The 16649-nt window shown below is 52.9% G+C and overlaps 1 protein-coding gene across 6 annotated transcripts; it reads right to left on the bottom strand.

Moving 5' to 3' along the window:
• Positions 1–1062: 1062 nt before the first annotated feature.
• SARNP (SAP domain containing ribonucleoprotein) lies at positions 1063–15836 on the bottom strand. 6 transcript variants are annotated; one of them, XM_085562811.1, is made up of 12 exons: positions 15778–15836; positions 11964–12063; positions 11799–11845; positions 10328–10395; positions 9689–9740; positions 8974–9047; positions 8427–8455; positions 8132–8157; positions 7754–7822; positions 7215–7295; positions 6545–6607; positions 1063–1280 (listed from the first exon to the last, which is right to left on the bottom strand). In XM_085562811.1, exons 1-11 carry the CDS (start codon positions 15811–15813, stop codon positions 6566–6568), a joined length of 624 nt encoding a protein of 207 aa, XP_085418937.1. In that variant the 5' UTR covers positions 15814–15836; the 3' UTR covers positions 1063–1280; positions 6545–6565. The 6 variants fall into 6 exon arrangements, with proteins under 6 accessions (XP_085418937.1, XP_085418938.1, XP_085418936.1 ...); XM_077788706.2 differs by lacking the exon at positions 1063–1280 and adding an exon at positions 5486–5868; XM_085562812.1 differs by lacking the exon at positions 7754–7822.
• Between the last annotated feature and the right edge of the window lie 813 nt (positions 15837–16649).

Raw genomic sequence — 16649 nt, 5'->3', positions numbered from 1 at the left:
GGGAGGGACTGGGAGGGACTGGGAGGGACTGGGAGCCCCAAAACCCCGGGCCCCGCACCCCAAAAACCCCGCGGGGACCCGGGGCTGGCACGGGAGGTGGCACTGGAGGGGACTGGGAGGGTGGGAACTGGGACCAGTCAGAGCCGGGCACTGGGACCAGTTGGAACTGGGTACTGGGACCAGTCAGTCCTGGGCACTGGGACCAGTTAGAACTGGGTACTGGGACCAGTCAGTCCTGGGCACTGGGACCAGTTACCCCTTGGCACTGGGACCAGTGCGTGGCTCTGACTGGTCCCAGTTCCTGGTTCTAACTGGTCCCAATACCCAGGACTGACCAGTCCCAGTACCCGGCTCTAACTAGTCCCAGTACCTGGCTCTAACTAGTTCCAGTGCCCAGCTCTAACTGGTCCCAGTGCCCAGCTCTAACTGGTCCCAGTACCCAGCTCTAACTGGTCCCAATGCCCGGTTCTGACTGGTCCCAATGCCCGGTTCTGACTGGTCCCAGTACCCAGTTCTAACTGGTCCCAGTGCCCAGCTCTGACTGGTCCCAGTGCCCGGCTCTAACTGGTCCCAGTGCCCGGTTCTAACTGGTCCCAGTGCCTGGCTCTGACTGGTCCCAGTGCCCAGGAGTGACCAGTCCCAGTCCCTGGTTCTAACTGGTTCCAGTGCCTGGTTCTAACTGGTCCCAGTGCCCGGCTCTAACTGGTTCCAGTGCCTGGCTCTGACTGGTCCCAGTGCCCAGCTCTAACTGGTCCCAGTACCCAGTTCTAACTGGTCCCAGTACCCAGCTCTAACTGGTCCCAATACCCAGTTCTAACTGGTCCCAGTACCCAGCCCTGACTGGTCCCAGTGCTCGGCTCTAACTGGTCCCAGTGCCCGGTTCTAACTGGTCCCAGTGCCTGGCTCTGACTGGTCCCAGTGCCCAGGAGTGACCAGTCCCAGTCCCTGGTTCTAACTGGTTCCAGTGCCCGGCTCTAACTGGTTCCAGTACCCAGTTCTAACTGGTTCCAGTGCCCGGCTCTTACTGGTCCCAGTGCCCGGCTCTGACTGGTGCCACAGGCAGGGGGTGGCAGGGGGGGTGGCGGCCCCCCGAGTATATTATTATTCTAATTATTCTAATTATTCTAATTATTTCCCGCTCTCGGGCTGTGCGTGACGTCTTAGGTTCCTTTTCTGTTGGTCCGTCCGTTGTTTTTGTCCCTCGTTCTGGCGCTCCGGGGGGACCCGGGGGGGTCCCGGGGGGGGTCCCGGGGGAGGGGGGGGCGGGGCCGAACTCAGCACTTGAACAGCAAAAATATAAAAAGAAAGAATAAAAAAAATTCCCAAAAAAAAAAATTAAAAATGGGGTTTTTTAAAAAGAAAAAAAAGAGAAATAATGCGAGCGTTCCGAGGTTTCAGCTCCACCCCGATGTCCCCATTGTCACCTTTGTCACCTCCCGGGGAGGGGTTTGGGGACCTTGGGGGTGGCACCGGGGACAGAGGGGACGGGGGACACCGAACAGCCCCAGGCTGGCACCGGGACAACGGCACCAGGGCTGAGCCCTGGGGCCTTGGGGACAGCGGGCATGGGGACAACATTGGGTGTGGGGACAGTGCCATGGGGACAACATTGGGCATGGGGACATGGGGACAGCGGGCATGGGGACATGGGGACAGTGGGCATGGGGACAACATTGGGCGTGGGGACGTGGGCATGGGGACAACATTGGGCATGGGGACAGTGCCATGGGGACAGCGGGCATGGGGACATGGGGACAGCGGGCATGGGGACATGGGGACAGTGGGCATGGGGACAACATTGGGCGTGGGGACGTGGGCATGGGGACATGGGGACATGGGCATGGGGACATGGGCATGGGGACATGGGGACATGGGCATGGGGACAACATTGGGCGTGGGGACAGTGCCATGGGGACAGCGGGCATGGGGACAACATTGGGTGTGGGGACAGTGCCATGGGGACAGCGGGCATGGGGACAACATTGGGTGTGGGGACAGTGCCATGGGGACAGCGGGCATGGGGACAACATTGGGTGTGGGGACAGTGCCATGGGGACAGCGGGCATGGGGACAACATTGGGTGTGGGGACAGTGCCATGGGGACATGGGCATGGGGACATGGGCATGGGGACATGGGGACATGGGCATGGGGACATGGGGACAGTGGGCATGGGGACAACATTGGGCGTGGGGACATGGGCATGGGGACAACATTGGGCATGGGGACATGGGGACAGCGGGCATGGGGACATGGGGACAGTGGGCATGGGGACAACACTGGGCGTGGGGACATGGGCATGGGGACAACATTGGGCATGGGGACAGTGCCATGGGGACATGGGCATGGGGACAACATTGGGTGTGGGGACAGTGCCATGGGGACAGCGGGCATGGGGACAACATTGGGTGTGGGGACAGTGCCATGGGGACAGCGGGCATGGGGACAACATTGGGTGTGGGGACAGTGCCATGGGGACATGGGCATGGGGACAGTGCCATGGGGACATGGGCATGGGGACAACATTGGGTGTGGGGACAGTGCCATGGGGACATGGGCATGGGGACATGGGGACAGTGGGCATGGGGACAACATTGGGCGTGGGGACGTGGGCATGGGGACATGGGGACATGGGCATGGGGACATGGGCATGGGGACATGGGGACATGGGCATGGGGACAACATTGGGCGTGGGGACATGGGGACAGTGCCATGGGGACACCGGGTATGGGGACATGGGCATGGGGACATGGGGACAACACTGGCCATGGGGACAAAGGGACACCGGGCATGGGGACATGGGGACACTCAACATGGGGACATGGGGACAACATTGGGTGTGGGGACGTGGGGACATGGGCATGGGGACAGCGGGCATGGGGACAGTGCCATGGGGACATGGGGACACTCAACATGGGGACATGGGGACAGTGCCATGGGGACATGGCCACTGCTACACATTTGGGACGGGCTGGGGACATTTGGGACGGGAATGGGGACACTCAGAATGGGCTGGGGACATTTTGGGACAGGAATGGGGACATTTGGGACGGGCTGGGGACACTTGGGACAGGAATGGGGACACTTGGGACAGGAATGGGGACACTTGGGACAGGAATGGGGACATTTGGGACAGGAATGGGGACACTCAGGATGGGGCTGGGGACATTTGGGACAGGAATGGGGACATTCGGGACAGGGCTGGGGACATTTGGGACAGGAATGGGGACATTCGGGACAGGGCTGGGGACATTTGGGACAGGGCTGGGGACATTTGGGACAGGAATGGGGACATTTGGGACAGGAATGGGGACATTCGGGACAGGGCTGGGGACATTTGGGACAGGAATGGGGACATTTGGGGTCCTGGCACGGCCCCATGGCTGTAAAAGGGGATTTTAAAAGGGGATTTCAAATGGGGGAATTTTAATGGGGAATTTTAGGGGGATTTTCAATGGGGGATTTTTAAGGGGGAGGATTTTAAGGGAGAATTTTTATTGGGGATTTTAAGGGGGAATTTTTAACGGGGGATTTTTAATGGGGATTTTAAGGGGGAATTTTTAATGGGGATTTTAAGGGGGAATTTTTAATGGGGGAATTTAAGAGAGGATTTTACTGGGGATTTTAAGGGGGAGGATTTTAATGGGGGATTTTAAGGGGGAGGATTTTAATGGGGGATTTTACGAGCGGAGCCGGAGCCTCATTAGGGGCCGCAGCGATGCCGGGAATGTCCCCGGCTAATTAGGGACCGGAGGCACCCGGGGGTGGCACCGGGGGAGGGTGACACCTTTTTTCCCATTTCCCATTTCCCCATTCCTGGTTCCTGTTCTCCATTTCCCCTTTTTCCATTCCCTTTTCCTGTTCCCTATTCCCATTTCCCTTTTTCCTCGCCCTTTCCCCCTTTCCTGTTTCCCATTTCCTGATCCCCTTTTCCCATTTCCCCTTTTCCCAATCCCCTTTTCCCAGTTCCCATTCCCATTTCCCATTCTCGTTTTCCCATTTCCCCTTTTCCTGTTCCCATTTCCCATTCCCCTTTTCCCATTCCAATTCCCGGTTCCCGTTCCCATTCCCAATCCCCTTTTCCCCGTTCCCCTTTTCCCGTTCCCATTCCCGACCTCCATTCCCCATTCCTGGTTCCCATTTCCCCTTTTTCCATTCCCATTCCCGTTTTCCCATTTCCCATTCCCGGTTCCCCTTTCCCTTTTCCTGTTCCCCTTTTCCCAGTTCCCATTTCCCATTCCCGGTTCCCGTTCCCCATTCCCAGTTCCCATTTCCCCTTTTCCTATTCCTCATTCCCGTTTCCCGTTCCCCATTCCCATTTCCCCTTTTCCCATTTCCCATTCCCCTTTTCCCAGTTTCTGTTCCCATTCCTGGCTCCCCTTTTCCCATTCCCATTCCTGTTTCCTGTTCCCATTTCCCCTTTTCCTGGTTCCCATTTCCCCTTTTCCTGGTTCCCATTTCCTTTCCCCATTCCCCATTCCCATTTCCCATTTCCCGGTTCCCATTCCCGTTCCCATTTCCCCATTCCTGTTTCCCATTCCCGGTTCCCGTTCCCATTTCCCCTTTCCCCATTCCCATTCCCCTTTTCCCGGTTCCCATTCCCATTTCTCGTTTTCCCATTCCCATTCCCATTCCCATTCCCATTTCCCATTTCCCATTCCCATTTCCCATTTCCCAGTTCCCGTTCCCATTTCCCATTCCCATTCCCATTCCCATTCCCATTCCCATTCCCATTCCCACTCCCCCGGCCCAGCTGGAGCCACGGGGCCACCCAGGGTGCCGGGGCGCTAATGAGCACCGTTAATTAACGCTGTTAATTAACGCCGTTCATTAACGCCGCTCATTAACTGAGCGCAACTTGGCCGCGATCCACCCAGCGAGGGGACAGGAATTCCTGGGAAAGCTCAGGAAAATCGGGATTTAACCCCAGGAATTCCTGGGAAAGCTCAGGAAAATCGGGATTTAACCCCAGGAATTCCTGGGAAAGCTCAGGAAAATCGGGATTTAACCCCAGGAATTCCTGGGAAAGCTCAGGAAAATCGGGATTTAACCCCAGGAATTCCTGGGAAAGCTCAGGAAAATCGGGATTTAACCCCAGGAATTCCTGGGAAAGCTCAGGAAAATCAGGATTTAACCCCAGGAATTCCTGGAAAAGCTCAGGAAAATTGGGATTTAACCCCAGGAATTCCTGGGAAAGCTCAGGAAAATCGGGATTTAACCCCAGGAATTCCTGGGAAAGCTCAGGAAAATCGGGATTTAACCCCAGGAATTCCTGGGAAAGCTCAGGAAAATCAGGATTTAACCCCAGGAATTCCTGGGAAATCTGGATAACAGCAGGAAAATTGCAGAAATTCCTGAGACTTGGAAAATTGGGATTTAACCCCAGGAATTCCTGGAAAACCTCAGGAATGGCCCAGGAAAGGAGGGAATTCCCGGAATTCCAGTTCCAGCCCCAAATCCAAACCCCTGGGTAAAAAAAACCCGGGATTTCCTTGGAAAAGGGAAGTTTTTTATTGGGAATTGAGGGACGAGGGGCAGCGCCCGACCCTTCCGAGGGAAAAACCGGGAAAATAGAAAAACTGGGAATAAAAAACCCGGGAAAAAACCGGGAAAAAAAAGAGGGAGGAGCCCCAGGGATGCGCCCGGATCCCGAGGATTTCCGGGATGGGAAGGAGCATCCCGGAAAATTCCCGGAGCTTCCGAGGTTCCCGAGGGGTGGGAAAGGAAAATTCCCAAAAAAATAGAATATCTCAGGCTGGGAACGGCCCCGGAATTCCGGGAATGGCCCCGAATTCCCGAAATTCCCGCCGGGAATTGCAAATCCTGGCAGCTCAAGTCTTCAACAGGGGAAGGGTTCAGGCAACGCCCACCTGGAAATCCAAGAAATTCCCCTGGAATTCCTGCTTGGGTTCCGCGGGAAATTCCCAAAAATCCCACGGGATTGGGATGCTGGGATTCCCCGTGGGAGTTGTTCCATAAATCCCCCAAAATCCCTGGAAAATGCCCCCAGATTCCTGGGAAAATGGTCCCAAAATCCCTGGAAAAACAGCCCCAAATTCCTGGGAAAAACAACCCCAGATCCCTGGAAAATGAGCTTCAAAATCCCTGGAAAAACATCCCCAAATCCATGGAAAAATCTCCTCAAATCCCTGGAAAATTGGTCCCAAATCCCTGGGAAAAACAATCCCAAATTCCTGGAAAAATGGTCCCAAAATCCCTGAAAAAACAGCTCTAAATCCCTGGAAAAACACCCCAAATCCCTGGGAAAAAAAAAAACAAAAACAAAATCCCTGGAAAATTGGCCCCAAATCCATGGAAAAATCTCCTCATATCCCTGGAAAACCCCGATATTTTAAGAATTGTGCCCAAAATTCCCAAGATTTGGGAATTCCCAAGCCCAGCTCCTCACTTTCCCTTCGATTTTTTGGGAAAAATTCAAAAACTGAGGAGGAAAATCCTCAGAGGAAATGGGAATTCCATGGAAAATCGGGAATTCCCTGGAAAAATCGGGAATTCCCTGGAAAGTTGGGAACAGTGGATCCTGACCTGAGGTGGCTCCGGAGCGGCTCAGACGATCCCGAACCTTTCCGCCCTTTTCCGCTTCTTTGCCTGGATTTGGGAAAGGCCAAAAATTGGGAAAATCCCGGAAATCCGTGGGGAGAATCCCGGGAAAGGGAGGGGGGTGGGAATGGGGAAATTCCTGATCCCAAAGGGCAGGAAAATCCCGGGATTTGGGGGGGGTTTTCCAAGGAAATGAGGCCCAAAACACAGGGAATTCCAAACCTGGAATTCCTGGGAAAATATGGCCCCAAATTCCTGGGAAAACAGCCCCAAAATTCCTGGAAAAATGGGTCCAAATTCCTGGAAAAACAGTCCTGAAATTCCTGGAAAAATGGGCCCAAATTCCTTGAAAACAGAACCAGAATTCCTGCAAAAATGACCCCAAATTCCTGGGAAAAAGGCCCCAAAATTCCTGGAAAAATGGGTCCCAAATCCCTGGGAAAACAGTCCTGAAATTCCTGGAAAAGTGGGTCGAAAATTCCTGGGAAAATGGCCCCAAAATTCCTGGAAAAGTGGGTCAAAAATTCCTGGAAAATTGACCCCAGAATTCCTAGAAAATTGACCCCAAATTCCTGGAAAAACAGCCCCAAAATTATTGGAAAAATGGCCCCAAATCCCGGGAATTCCGACCCAAATCCCGGAATTCCGGCCCCACCTCGGAGTCGTCGGCGGCTCCGGCCCCGGTGACGATCCCGAACCGTTCCTTCCTCTTCTTCAGCTTCTCGTCCTCCTCGCTCTGGGAATTCCGGGAATTTCGGGATTGGGAATGTTGGGAACGGCTCCAAATTCCCAAATTCTCCTGGATTTCCTCCCATAATTCCCAAATTTCCCCCCATAATTCCCAATTTTCCCCTCAGATACCCGCCCAGAATTCCCGAACGGGATTGGGAATGTTGGGATTGGGAATGTTTGGAACGGCCCCAAATTCCCCTGGATTTCCCCCCAAAATTCCCAAATTCCCCCAGAATTCCCAATTTCCCCCCAGAATTTCCTCACAGAATTCCCAAATTTCCCCTTAGAATTCCCAAATTCCCCCTCAGATACCCCCCAGAATTCCCAAAAACCCAAATCCCCAAAACTAACAACTCCCAAAAAAACCCAAAATTCCTGAAAAACCCCAATTCCCCAAATTCCCAAAATACCCAAATCCCCAAAATTCCCGGAATTCCCAAAATTCCCGGAATTCCATCTCACCTTCCTGGAGAGGGAGGAGACGTTGAGGCCGAACCTCTGGGCCCTTTCCTTCAGCTTCTCCAGGTTCAGCTGGGAGAGGAAATTTGGGAATTTTGGGGATTTTTTGGGAATTTTTGGGATTTGGGATCAACTTCAAAGGGGGAAATTCCCAAAATTCCGGAGGCTTTTCCAGAGGGGCTGATCCCGGAAAAACTCCTGGGGGTTTTGGGGAATTAAATTCCAGCTGGGATCCCAAAATTCCCAATCCTGATCCCAAAATTCCAGCTGGGATCCCAAAAATTTCAAACTGAATTCCCAAAATTCCCCCCAGAGTCCCAAATTTCCACTTAAATCCCCCCAAAATTCCTTGAGAATTCCCAAATTCCCGGATTTTCTCACCGTGGGTTTGGAGTCAGCCGCGAGCCCTGGGAAGGAGAAAATTCCCATCAGGAATTGCCCAAATTCCTGAATTTTCCCCGGATCTGGGAATTCCCTCAGGAATTCCTGGAAAATCCCAACCCCGGATCCCTCAGGATGAGAATTCCCAGGAAAATCTGGGATCCTCCGGGAGCTTTTCCCGCATTTCCCACTCCCAGAATTCCCAAATTTCCCATTCCCAGAAATGCAGGAAAGGGGATTGGAGATGGCAGAAATTCCCAGAATTCCCAAAATTCCCAAATTTCCGGCTCCTCACCTTTTGTGGGAATTGTGGCCAGGCCGAAGCTGCAGGAAGGAAAAAAACGGGAATTAGGGATGGAATTTTGGGGATCAGGGATGGAATTTTGGGATTTAGGGCAGGAAATTTGGGAATTATAGCCAGAATTTCCCCAAGAATTCCCAAATCTCCCTGGAATTCCCCCCTAGCAAAGTTCCAAAATTTCCACCCATAATTCCCAAATTTCCCCCCAGAATTCCCAATTTCCCCCAGGATTCCCAAATTTCCCCTCAGAATTCCCAAACCTCCCCCCAGAATTCCCAATTTTCCCTGGAATTTCCACCCAAATTCCCAAACTTCCCCCAAAATTCCCAATTTCCCCCGATTTCCCTGGAATTTCCCCCCAGAATTCCCAAATCTTCCTCAGATTTCCCAGGAATCCCCCCCTAAAATTCCCAATTTTCTCCCGATTTCCCTGGAATTTCCCCCCAGAATTCCCAATTTCTCCTCCAGAATTCCCCGTTTTCCCCCAAAACCCCCAAATTTTCCCCAAAATTCCCGATTTTTCCTGGAATTTTGGGCTCACCGCGCCGCCCTCGCCGCCTTTTTGCTCTCCAGGCTGACGGGGACGTTGAAGCGCTCGGCTCGTTTCTGCATCCGCTGCCAATTCCCAAAAAATCCCAAAAATCCCAACAAATCCCATCAACATCCCACAAAAAATCCCATCAACATCCCATTAAAATCCAAAGAAATCCCCAAAAACCCAAATAATCCCATTAGAAACCCACAGAATCCCAAAAATCCCACGAGAATCTCAGAAATCCCACAAAAAATCCCATTAAAATCCCACAAAATCCCATTAAAGTTCCATTAAAATCCTATTAACATCCCATTAAAATAAAAAAAAATCCCACAAATTCCCCAAAAAAAATCCTGTTAAAATCCCACAAAATCCCATTAAAATCCCACTAAAATCCCACTAAAATCCCACTAAAATCCCATTAAAATAAAAAAAAAATCCCATTAAAAAAAAAATCCCACTAAAATCCCTAAAATCCCATTAACATCCCATAAAAATCCCAAAAAATCCTATTAACATCTCACAAAATCCCAAAAATCCCCATTAACATCCCATTAAAGCCCAAAAATATCCCAAAAATCCCCAAAAAAACCCTGAAAAATCCCCACAAAATTCCAAAACTCCCCCCCCCAAAATCACCCAAAAATCCCACAAGATTTTTAAAAATCCCAAAAAACCCTCAAAAATCCCAAAAAATCCCCAAAAATTCCCCAAATTTCACCTCCATCTGGGAGATGTCCGAGGAGATCTTCACCACTTTCTTCTCCTGGATCCTGGAAAAATTTGGGAAAAACGGGAAAAAATCAGGGAAGCTCTGGGGGAATTTGGGATCTGCCCCCATCCCCAGGATTTGGGAATTTCTCTGGGATTTGGGAATTTTTCTGGGATTTGGGAATTCCCCAGAGGAATTTTTAGGGTGGGAAAAGTGCCTGGGATTGGGAAGGGATTGCGGGGAAAGAATTCCAGAGGGTTGGGAATGTTGGGAATTCCAGATCCAGGAATTCCCAAATCCCAGAATCCCAAATCCCAGGAATTCCCAAATCCAGGAAATCCCAACTCCAGGGAATTCCCAATCCTATGGCATTCTAAATCCAGAAATGCCCAAATCCGGGAATCCTAAATCCAGGGAATGCCAAACCCCAGGAATTCCCAAATCCCAAGGAATCCCAAATCCAGGAATCCCAAATCCAGGGAATTCCCAATCCCAGGAATCCCAACCCCACAGAATTCCCAATCCCGAAATTCCAAATCCCGAAATTCCAAATCTTGGAAATTCCAACCCCAGGGGATTCCCAATCCCAGGGAATTCCCAATCCCAGGAGCCCGGCCCCGTTCCCGAGCTTTTCCCGGGAATTCTCACACATCCGGCGACTTCAGCGGCGCCTCCTCCACCTTCCCGGGCGGCTCCGGTGCCTTGGGCTCCTCCTCCTGAAATCCGGGAAAATCCATGGAAAACCCAGGGAAAATCCATGGAAAACCCAGGGAAAATCCATGGGAAACCCAGGGAAAATCCATAAAACCCATGGGAAATCCATGGGAAATCCATAAAACCCATGGAAAATCCATGGAAAATCCCCAGGAAAACCCATGGGAAATCCATGGGAAAATCCATGGGAAAATCCATAAAACCCACGGAAAATCCATAAAACCCGTGGAAAATCCATGGGAAAATCCATGAAAAAATTCATGGAAGAATCCATAATAGAATCCATGGAAAAATCCATGGAAAAATCCATGGGAGAAATTAATGGAAAATCCATGGGAAACCCATCAAATCCATGGGAAATCCATGGGAAATCCAGGGAAATCAATGGGAAATCCAGGGAAAATCCATGGGAAATCCATAAAACCCATGGAAAATCCATGGAAAATCCCCGGGAAAACCCATGGGAAATCCATGGGAAAATCCACGGGAGAAATTAATGGAAAATCCATGAGAAACCCATCAAATCCATGGGAAATCCATGGAAAATCCGGGGAAATCAATGGGAAATCCATGGGAAATCCACAGGAAATCCACGGGAAAATCCATCAAATCCATGGAAAATCCAAGGGAGATCCATCAAATCCAGGGAAAATCCATGGGAAATCCATGGAAAATCCAACGAAAATCCATGGGAAACTCCTCAAATCCATGTGAAATCCAAGGAAAAGCCACAAAATCCCCCCCAGCTCGTGGCCATTCCCAAGGAAAATTCCCAAATCCAGCCCCAAATTCCTGGATTTCCACACATGGGTTCCAAATTCCCAATTTTCCCAAGCTCCAGGAATTTTGGGATGCACGAGGAGCCGGGAATAATTCCAGTGTGATGCTCCCATCCCAAATATTCCATGGAAAAATCAGGAAAATTCCCAATTTCAATCTTCTGCCCAGTAGGAAAAATCAATTCCCGAAGTTTTCTTGGCAAAAAATTCCTTTTTCAGGTGTGATTTCTTCTCAAAATCCAAAAAAATCCCAAAATTCCCCTTTTTTCCTGGATTTTCCCCATCCCAGGGAACTCCAGCCTGATCTGGGATAATTCCAGGGATGGGGAATTCTGTTCTAGGCAGGAATTCCACCCAAAATCCCAAAAAAATCTCCCAAAATTTCCCTTTTTTCCCACCATTCCCCCATCCCAGGGCAGGAATCAAACCCAAAACCTCGGATCCCAAAATCCCAGATCCCAAAATCCCAAATTCCCGGGATCTGGAGCATCCCAGGCACCAAATCCAGCGGATTTAAACCCAAAAAAAAACCCCCCTAAAATTCCACCTGGAGTTTCCACCTGGGAATCCGCCTCAATCCCATCCCAAACCCTCCGGAAAATCGGGATGATCCCAAAAATCCCCACCTCGATCTCCTCCCCCAGCACGTCCTCCTCGTTGGGCTCCTCCTCGGCTGCAGAGAAAAACAGGGAAAGGTCGGAGCGGGAAAATTCCCGGGAGAAGGAGGGGTCTGGAGGGGGTGGGGGGAATTTTGGGAATTCCGGGAATTTTGGGAATTGCGGAGCTCCCACCGTGCTCCTCCAGGTAGGCCTGGAGCCGATGGATCAGGTCCTGCTTGTTGCCTTTGGCCTCCAGGCCCCGCGCCAGGCACTCCTGCTTCAGCTCTGCCAGCTGGGAATTCGGGAAAACCGGGAATGAGGGGGAAACCGGGAATGAGGGGGGAAACCAGGAATGGGGGGGGAAACCGGGAATGAGGGGGGAAACCGGGAATGGGAAAAACCTGGGAATGAGGGGGGAAACCGGGAATGAGGGGGGAAACCGGGAATGGGAAAAACCTGGGAATGAGGGGGGAAACCGGGAATGAGGGGGGAAACCGGGAATGAGGGGGGAAACCCGGAATGAGGGGGAAAACTGGAATGAGGGGGGAAACCGGGAATGAGGGGGGAAACCGGGAATGGGAAAAACCTGGGAATGAGGGGGGAAAACTGGGAATGAGGGGGGAAACCGGGAATGAGGGGGGAAACCGGGAATGAGGGGGGAAACCGGGAATGAGGGGGGAAAACCGGAATGAGGGGGGAAACCGGGAATGGGAAAAACCTGGGAATGAGGGGGGAAACTGGGAATGAGGGGGGAAACCGGGAATGAGGGGGGAAACCGGGAATGGGAAAAACCTGGGAATGAGGGGGGAAACCGGGAATGGGAAAAACCTGGGAATGAGGGGGGAAAACTGGGAATGAGGGGGGAAACCGGGAATGAGGGGGGAAACCGGGAATGGGAAAAACCTGGGAATGAGGGGGGAAACCGGGAATGAGGGGGGAAACCGGGAATGAGGGGGGAAACCGGGAATGGGAAAAACCTGGGAATGAGGGGGGAAAACTGGGAATGAGGGGGGAAAACCCGGAATGAGGGGGGAAAACCGGGAATGAGGGGGGAAACCCGGAATGAGGGGGGAAACCGGGAATGGGAAAAACCTGGGAATGAGGGGGGAAAACCCAGGCATGGGAATGAGAGAGGAATTCGGGAATGAGAGGGAATTTGGGAATGGAAGGGAAATCCAGGAATGAGAGGGAATTCGGGAATGGGAATGAGAAAGGAATTTGGGAATGAGCGGGGAAAACCCAGGAATGAGAGGGAAAATCAGGAATGAGAGGGAATTCGGGAATGGGAATGAGAGAGGAATTTGGGAATGAGCGGGGAAAACCCAGGAATGAGAGGGAAAATCAGGAGTGGGAATGAGAGGGAATTCAGGAATGAGCGGGAAAAACCTGGACTGTGACAGAATCCAGGAATGGGAATGGGAAAGGAATTCAGGAACGAGAGGGAATCCGGAAATGGGAATGAGAGAAGAATTTGGGAATGAGAGGGAATCCGGGAATGGGAATGAGAGAGGAATTTGGGAATGAGTGGAGAAAACCCAGGAATGAGAGAGAAAAACAGGATGGGAATGAGAAGGAATTCAGGAATGAGCGAGAAAAACCTGGGAATGAGAATGAGAGGGAATCGGGGTTGAGTCCCGGTTCTCTCCCATTCCCGGTTCCCCCATTCCCGGTTCTCCCCCAGTCCCGGTTCTCCCATTCCCGGTTCTCTCCCATTCCTGGTTCTCTCCCATTCCCGGTTCTCCCATTCCCGGTTCCCCCATTCCCAGTTCTCCCCCATTCCCGGTTCTCCCCCATTCCCGGTTCTCTCCCATTCCCGGTTCCCCCATTCCCAGTTCTCCCCCAGTCCCGGTTCTCCCCCAGTCCCAGTTCCCCCATTCCCAGTTCTCTCCCATTCCCGGTTCTCCCATTCCCAGTTCTCTCCCATTCCCGGTTCTCCCCCATTCCCGGTTCTCCCCCAGTCCCAGTTCCCCCATTCCCAGTTCTCTCCCATTCCCGGTTCTCCCATTCCCAGTTCTCTCCCATTCCCAGTTCTCTCCCATTCCCGGTTCCCCCATTCCCAGTTCTCTCCCAGTCCCGGTTCCCCCAGTCCCGGTTCTCTCCCATTCCCAGTTCTCTCCCAGTCCCGGTTCTCTCCCATTCCCGGTTCTCTCCCATTCCCGGTTCTCTCCCATTCCCGGTTCCCCCATTCCCGGTTCTCTCCCATTCCCAGTTCTCCCCCATTCCCGGTTCCCCCATTCCCAGTTCTCCCCCATTCCCAGTTCTCTCCCATTCCCAGTTCTCTCCCATTCCCAGTTCTCTCCCATTCCCGGTTCCCCCATTCCCAGTTCTCCCCCATTCCCGGTTCCCCCATTCCCAGTTCTCTCCCATTCCCGGTTCCCCCGGAGCCCTGCCCCGCTCCCCTCGGTCCCGGTTCCATTCCCGCTTCCCTCAGAGCCCCCTCGAGACCCCCCAGAGCCCCTCAGACACTCCGAGTCCCCTCAGAGCCTCCTCAGAGCCCCAGAGCCCCTCAGACCCTCAAAACCCCTCAGAGCCTCCTCAGAGCCTCCTCAGAGCCCCAGAACCCCCTCAGAGCCTCCTCAGACCCCCAGAGCCCCTCAGACCCTCAGAACCCCCTCAGAGCCTCCTCAGAGCCCCAGAACCCCCTCAGAGCCTCCTCAGAGCCCCTCAGACCCTCAAAACCCCTCAGAGCCTCCTCAGAGCCCCAGAACCCCCTCAGAGCCTCCTCAGAGCCCCAGAACCCCCTCAGAGCCTCCTCAGACCCCCAGAACCCCCTCAGAGCCTCCTCAGAGCCCCAGAACCCCCTCAGAGCCTCCTCAGAGCCCCTCAGACCCTCAGAACCCCCTCAGAGCCTCCTCGGAGCCACTCAGACCCTCAGAACCCCCTCAGAGCCTCCTCGGAGCCCCTCAGACCCTCAGAACCCCCTCAGAGCCTCCTCAGAGCCTCCTCAGAGCCCCAGAACCCCCTCAGAGCCCCTCAGACCCTCAGAACCCCCTCAGAGCCTCCTCGGAGCCCCTCAGACCCTCAAAACCCCTCAGAACTCCATCAGAACCCCTCAGACCCTCAGAACCTCTCAGAACCACTCAGAACCCACTCAGACCCCTCAGAACTCCCTCAGAACCCCCTCAGAACTCCATCAGAGCCCCTCAGAACCCCCTCAGACCCCTCAAAGCTCCCTCAGAGCCCCCTCAGAACTCCCTCAGAACTCCATCAGAACTTCATCAGAACCCCTCAGACCCCCCTCAGAACCTCTCAGAACCACTCAGAACCCACTCAGACCCTCATAGCTCCCTCAGACCCCCCTCAGAGCCCTTCAGACTCTCAGAGCCCCTCAGAACTCCATCAGAACCCCTCAGACCCCTCAGAGCCGCCTCAGACCCTCATAGCTCCCTCAGAACTCCCTCAGAACCCCTCAGAGCCCCCTCAGAACTCCATCAAAACTCCATCAGAACCCCTCAGACCCTCAAAACTCCCTCAGAGCCCCTCAGACCCTCAGAGTCCCTCAGAACCCCCTCAGAACTCCATCAGAACTCCCTCAGAACCCCTCAGAGCTCCCTCAGAACCCCTCAGACCCTCAGAACCCCTCAGACTCTCAGAGCCCCTCAGAACTCCATTAGAACCCCTCAGAACTCCCTCAGAGCCCCTCAGAGCTCCCTCAAGACCCTCAGAGCCCCCCAGAGCTCCTTCAGAACCCCCTCAGACTCTCAGAGCCCCTCAGACCCTCAGAGCCCCCCAGAGCTCCTTCAGAACCCCCTCAGACTCTCAGAGCCCCTCAGACCCTCAGAACTCCATCAGAACTCCCTCAGAGCCCCCTCAAGACCCTCAGAGCCCCCCAGAGCTCCCTCAGGACCCCTCCGAGCTTCCGGCCCGTTTCCCGCCGTTCCCCCGCGCGCTCCCTCCGTCCCAGCCGCAGTCCCCGCGCTGCCCCCGCGGGCAGTGGCGGTTGCCGGGTTCTGTCCCCGTTCTCTCCCCGCGGTTTTCCCGGCTCCGTTCCCTCTCCCAGCGGCACCTTCAGCTTGTGCAGCTCCACCGGCTCCGCCGCCATCTTGGCACCCCCGCGCCCGCCCCGCCCCTCCCGCCGCTCCCACCAATCAGCGCCGCTCCCACCAATCAGCGCCGCGCGTCCCCCGCCGTTCCGCCCAAATCCGCCGCTCGCCATTGGTCAGCGCTGCCGGCAGCGCCCGCCGGTGATTGGCTTATCGGGGAATAGAGGCGGGGACATGTTGACTGACGTGCGGATAAACCAATGGAAATAGGGAGGTGCGGGGATACAGCCAATGGGAAGAGAGGGCGGGAAACGCGGACTTCCGGGAGGTGGGGCTAGGAGCGGAGCGGGGTCATTGAGGGACTGGGGTATAATTAATTATTAAAAATTATCTCCCTTCATTAAACTATTAACCTTCCTGGATAAAATTAGATATTTATTATTTACTACCTCTGGTTATTTTGTGTTTATTGCTTATAGTGTTGTTATGTTCTTTGCAGTACTTTTATCTATTATAATATAGCCTTTGTTATGATTTAACTTCATTGTTGTTTAATTATTAGCGAAAATTTGCTTATATTTGCGTTATTTAATTACCGTTTTTGTGCATTAAATGCTTTGCATTAATTCTTTGTTATAAATTCATTCATTATAATTCATTCATTTGTGCTTCACCCAGCGGTGCAGAGCACAAATTTGGGGCCATTTTCCAAAACATTCCTGCGTTTCCCACTCCTTTCCCTTCTCCAGTCGCTGCTCCCAAGGGCTGCTGCTTTATTCCCTTATTAATAAATTATTATCACTTAATTTATTAATAACTTTATTTAGTACTACTGCATATCTTTCTATTTCTCATTAAAAACACTTCCAATCTCCAGCACAGCCTCCGCTTCCCG

This window comes from Lonchura striata, chromosome 29 (assembly GCF_050655825.1).
Source record: "Lonchura striata isolate lonStrDom1 chromosome 29, ASM5065582v1, whole genome shotgun sequence".
Taxonomy (NCBI): domain Eukaryota; kingdom Metazoa; phylum Chordata; class Aves; order Passeriformes; family Estrildidae; genus Lonchura; species Lonchura striata.
The sequence above is the reverse complement of the archived record's forward strand: the minus strand, read 5'-3'. Positions and strand labels throughout refer to the sequence as shown.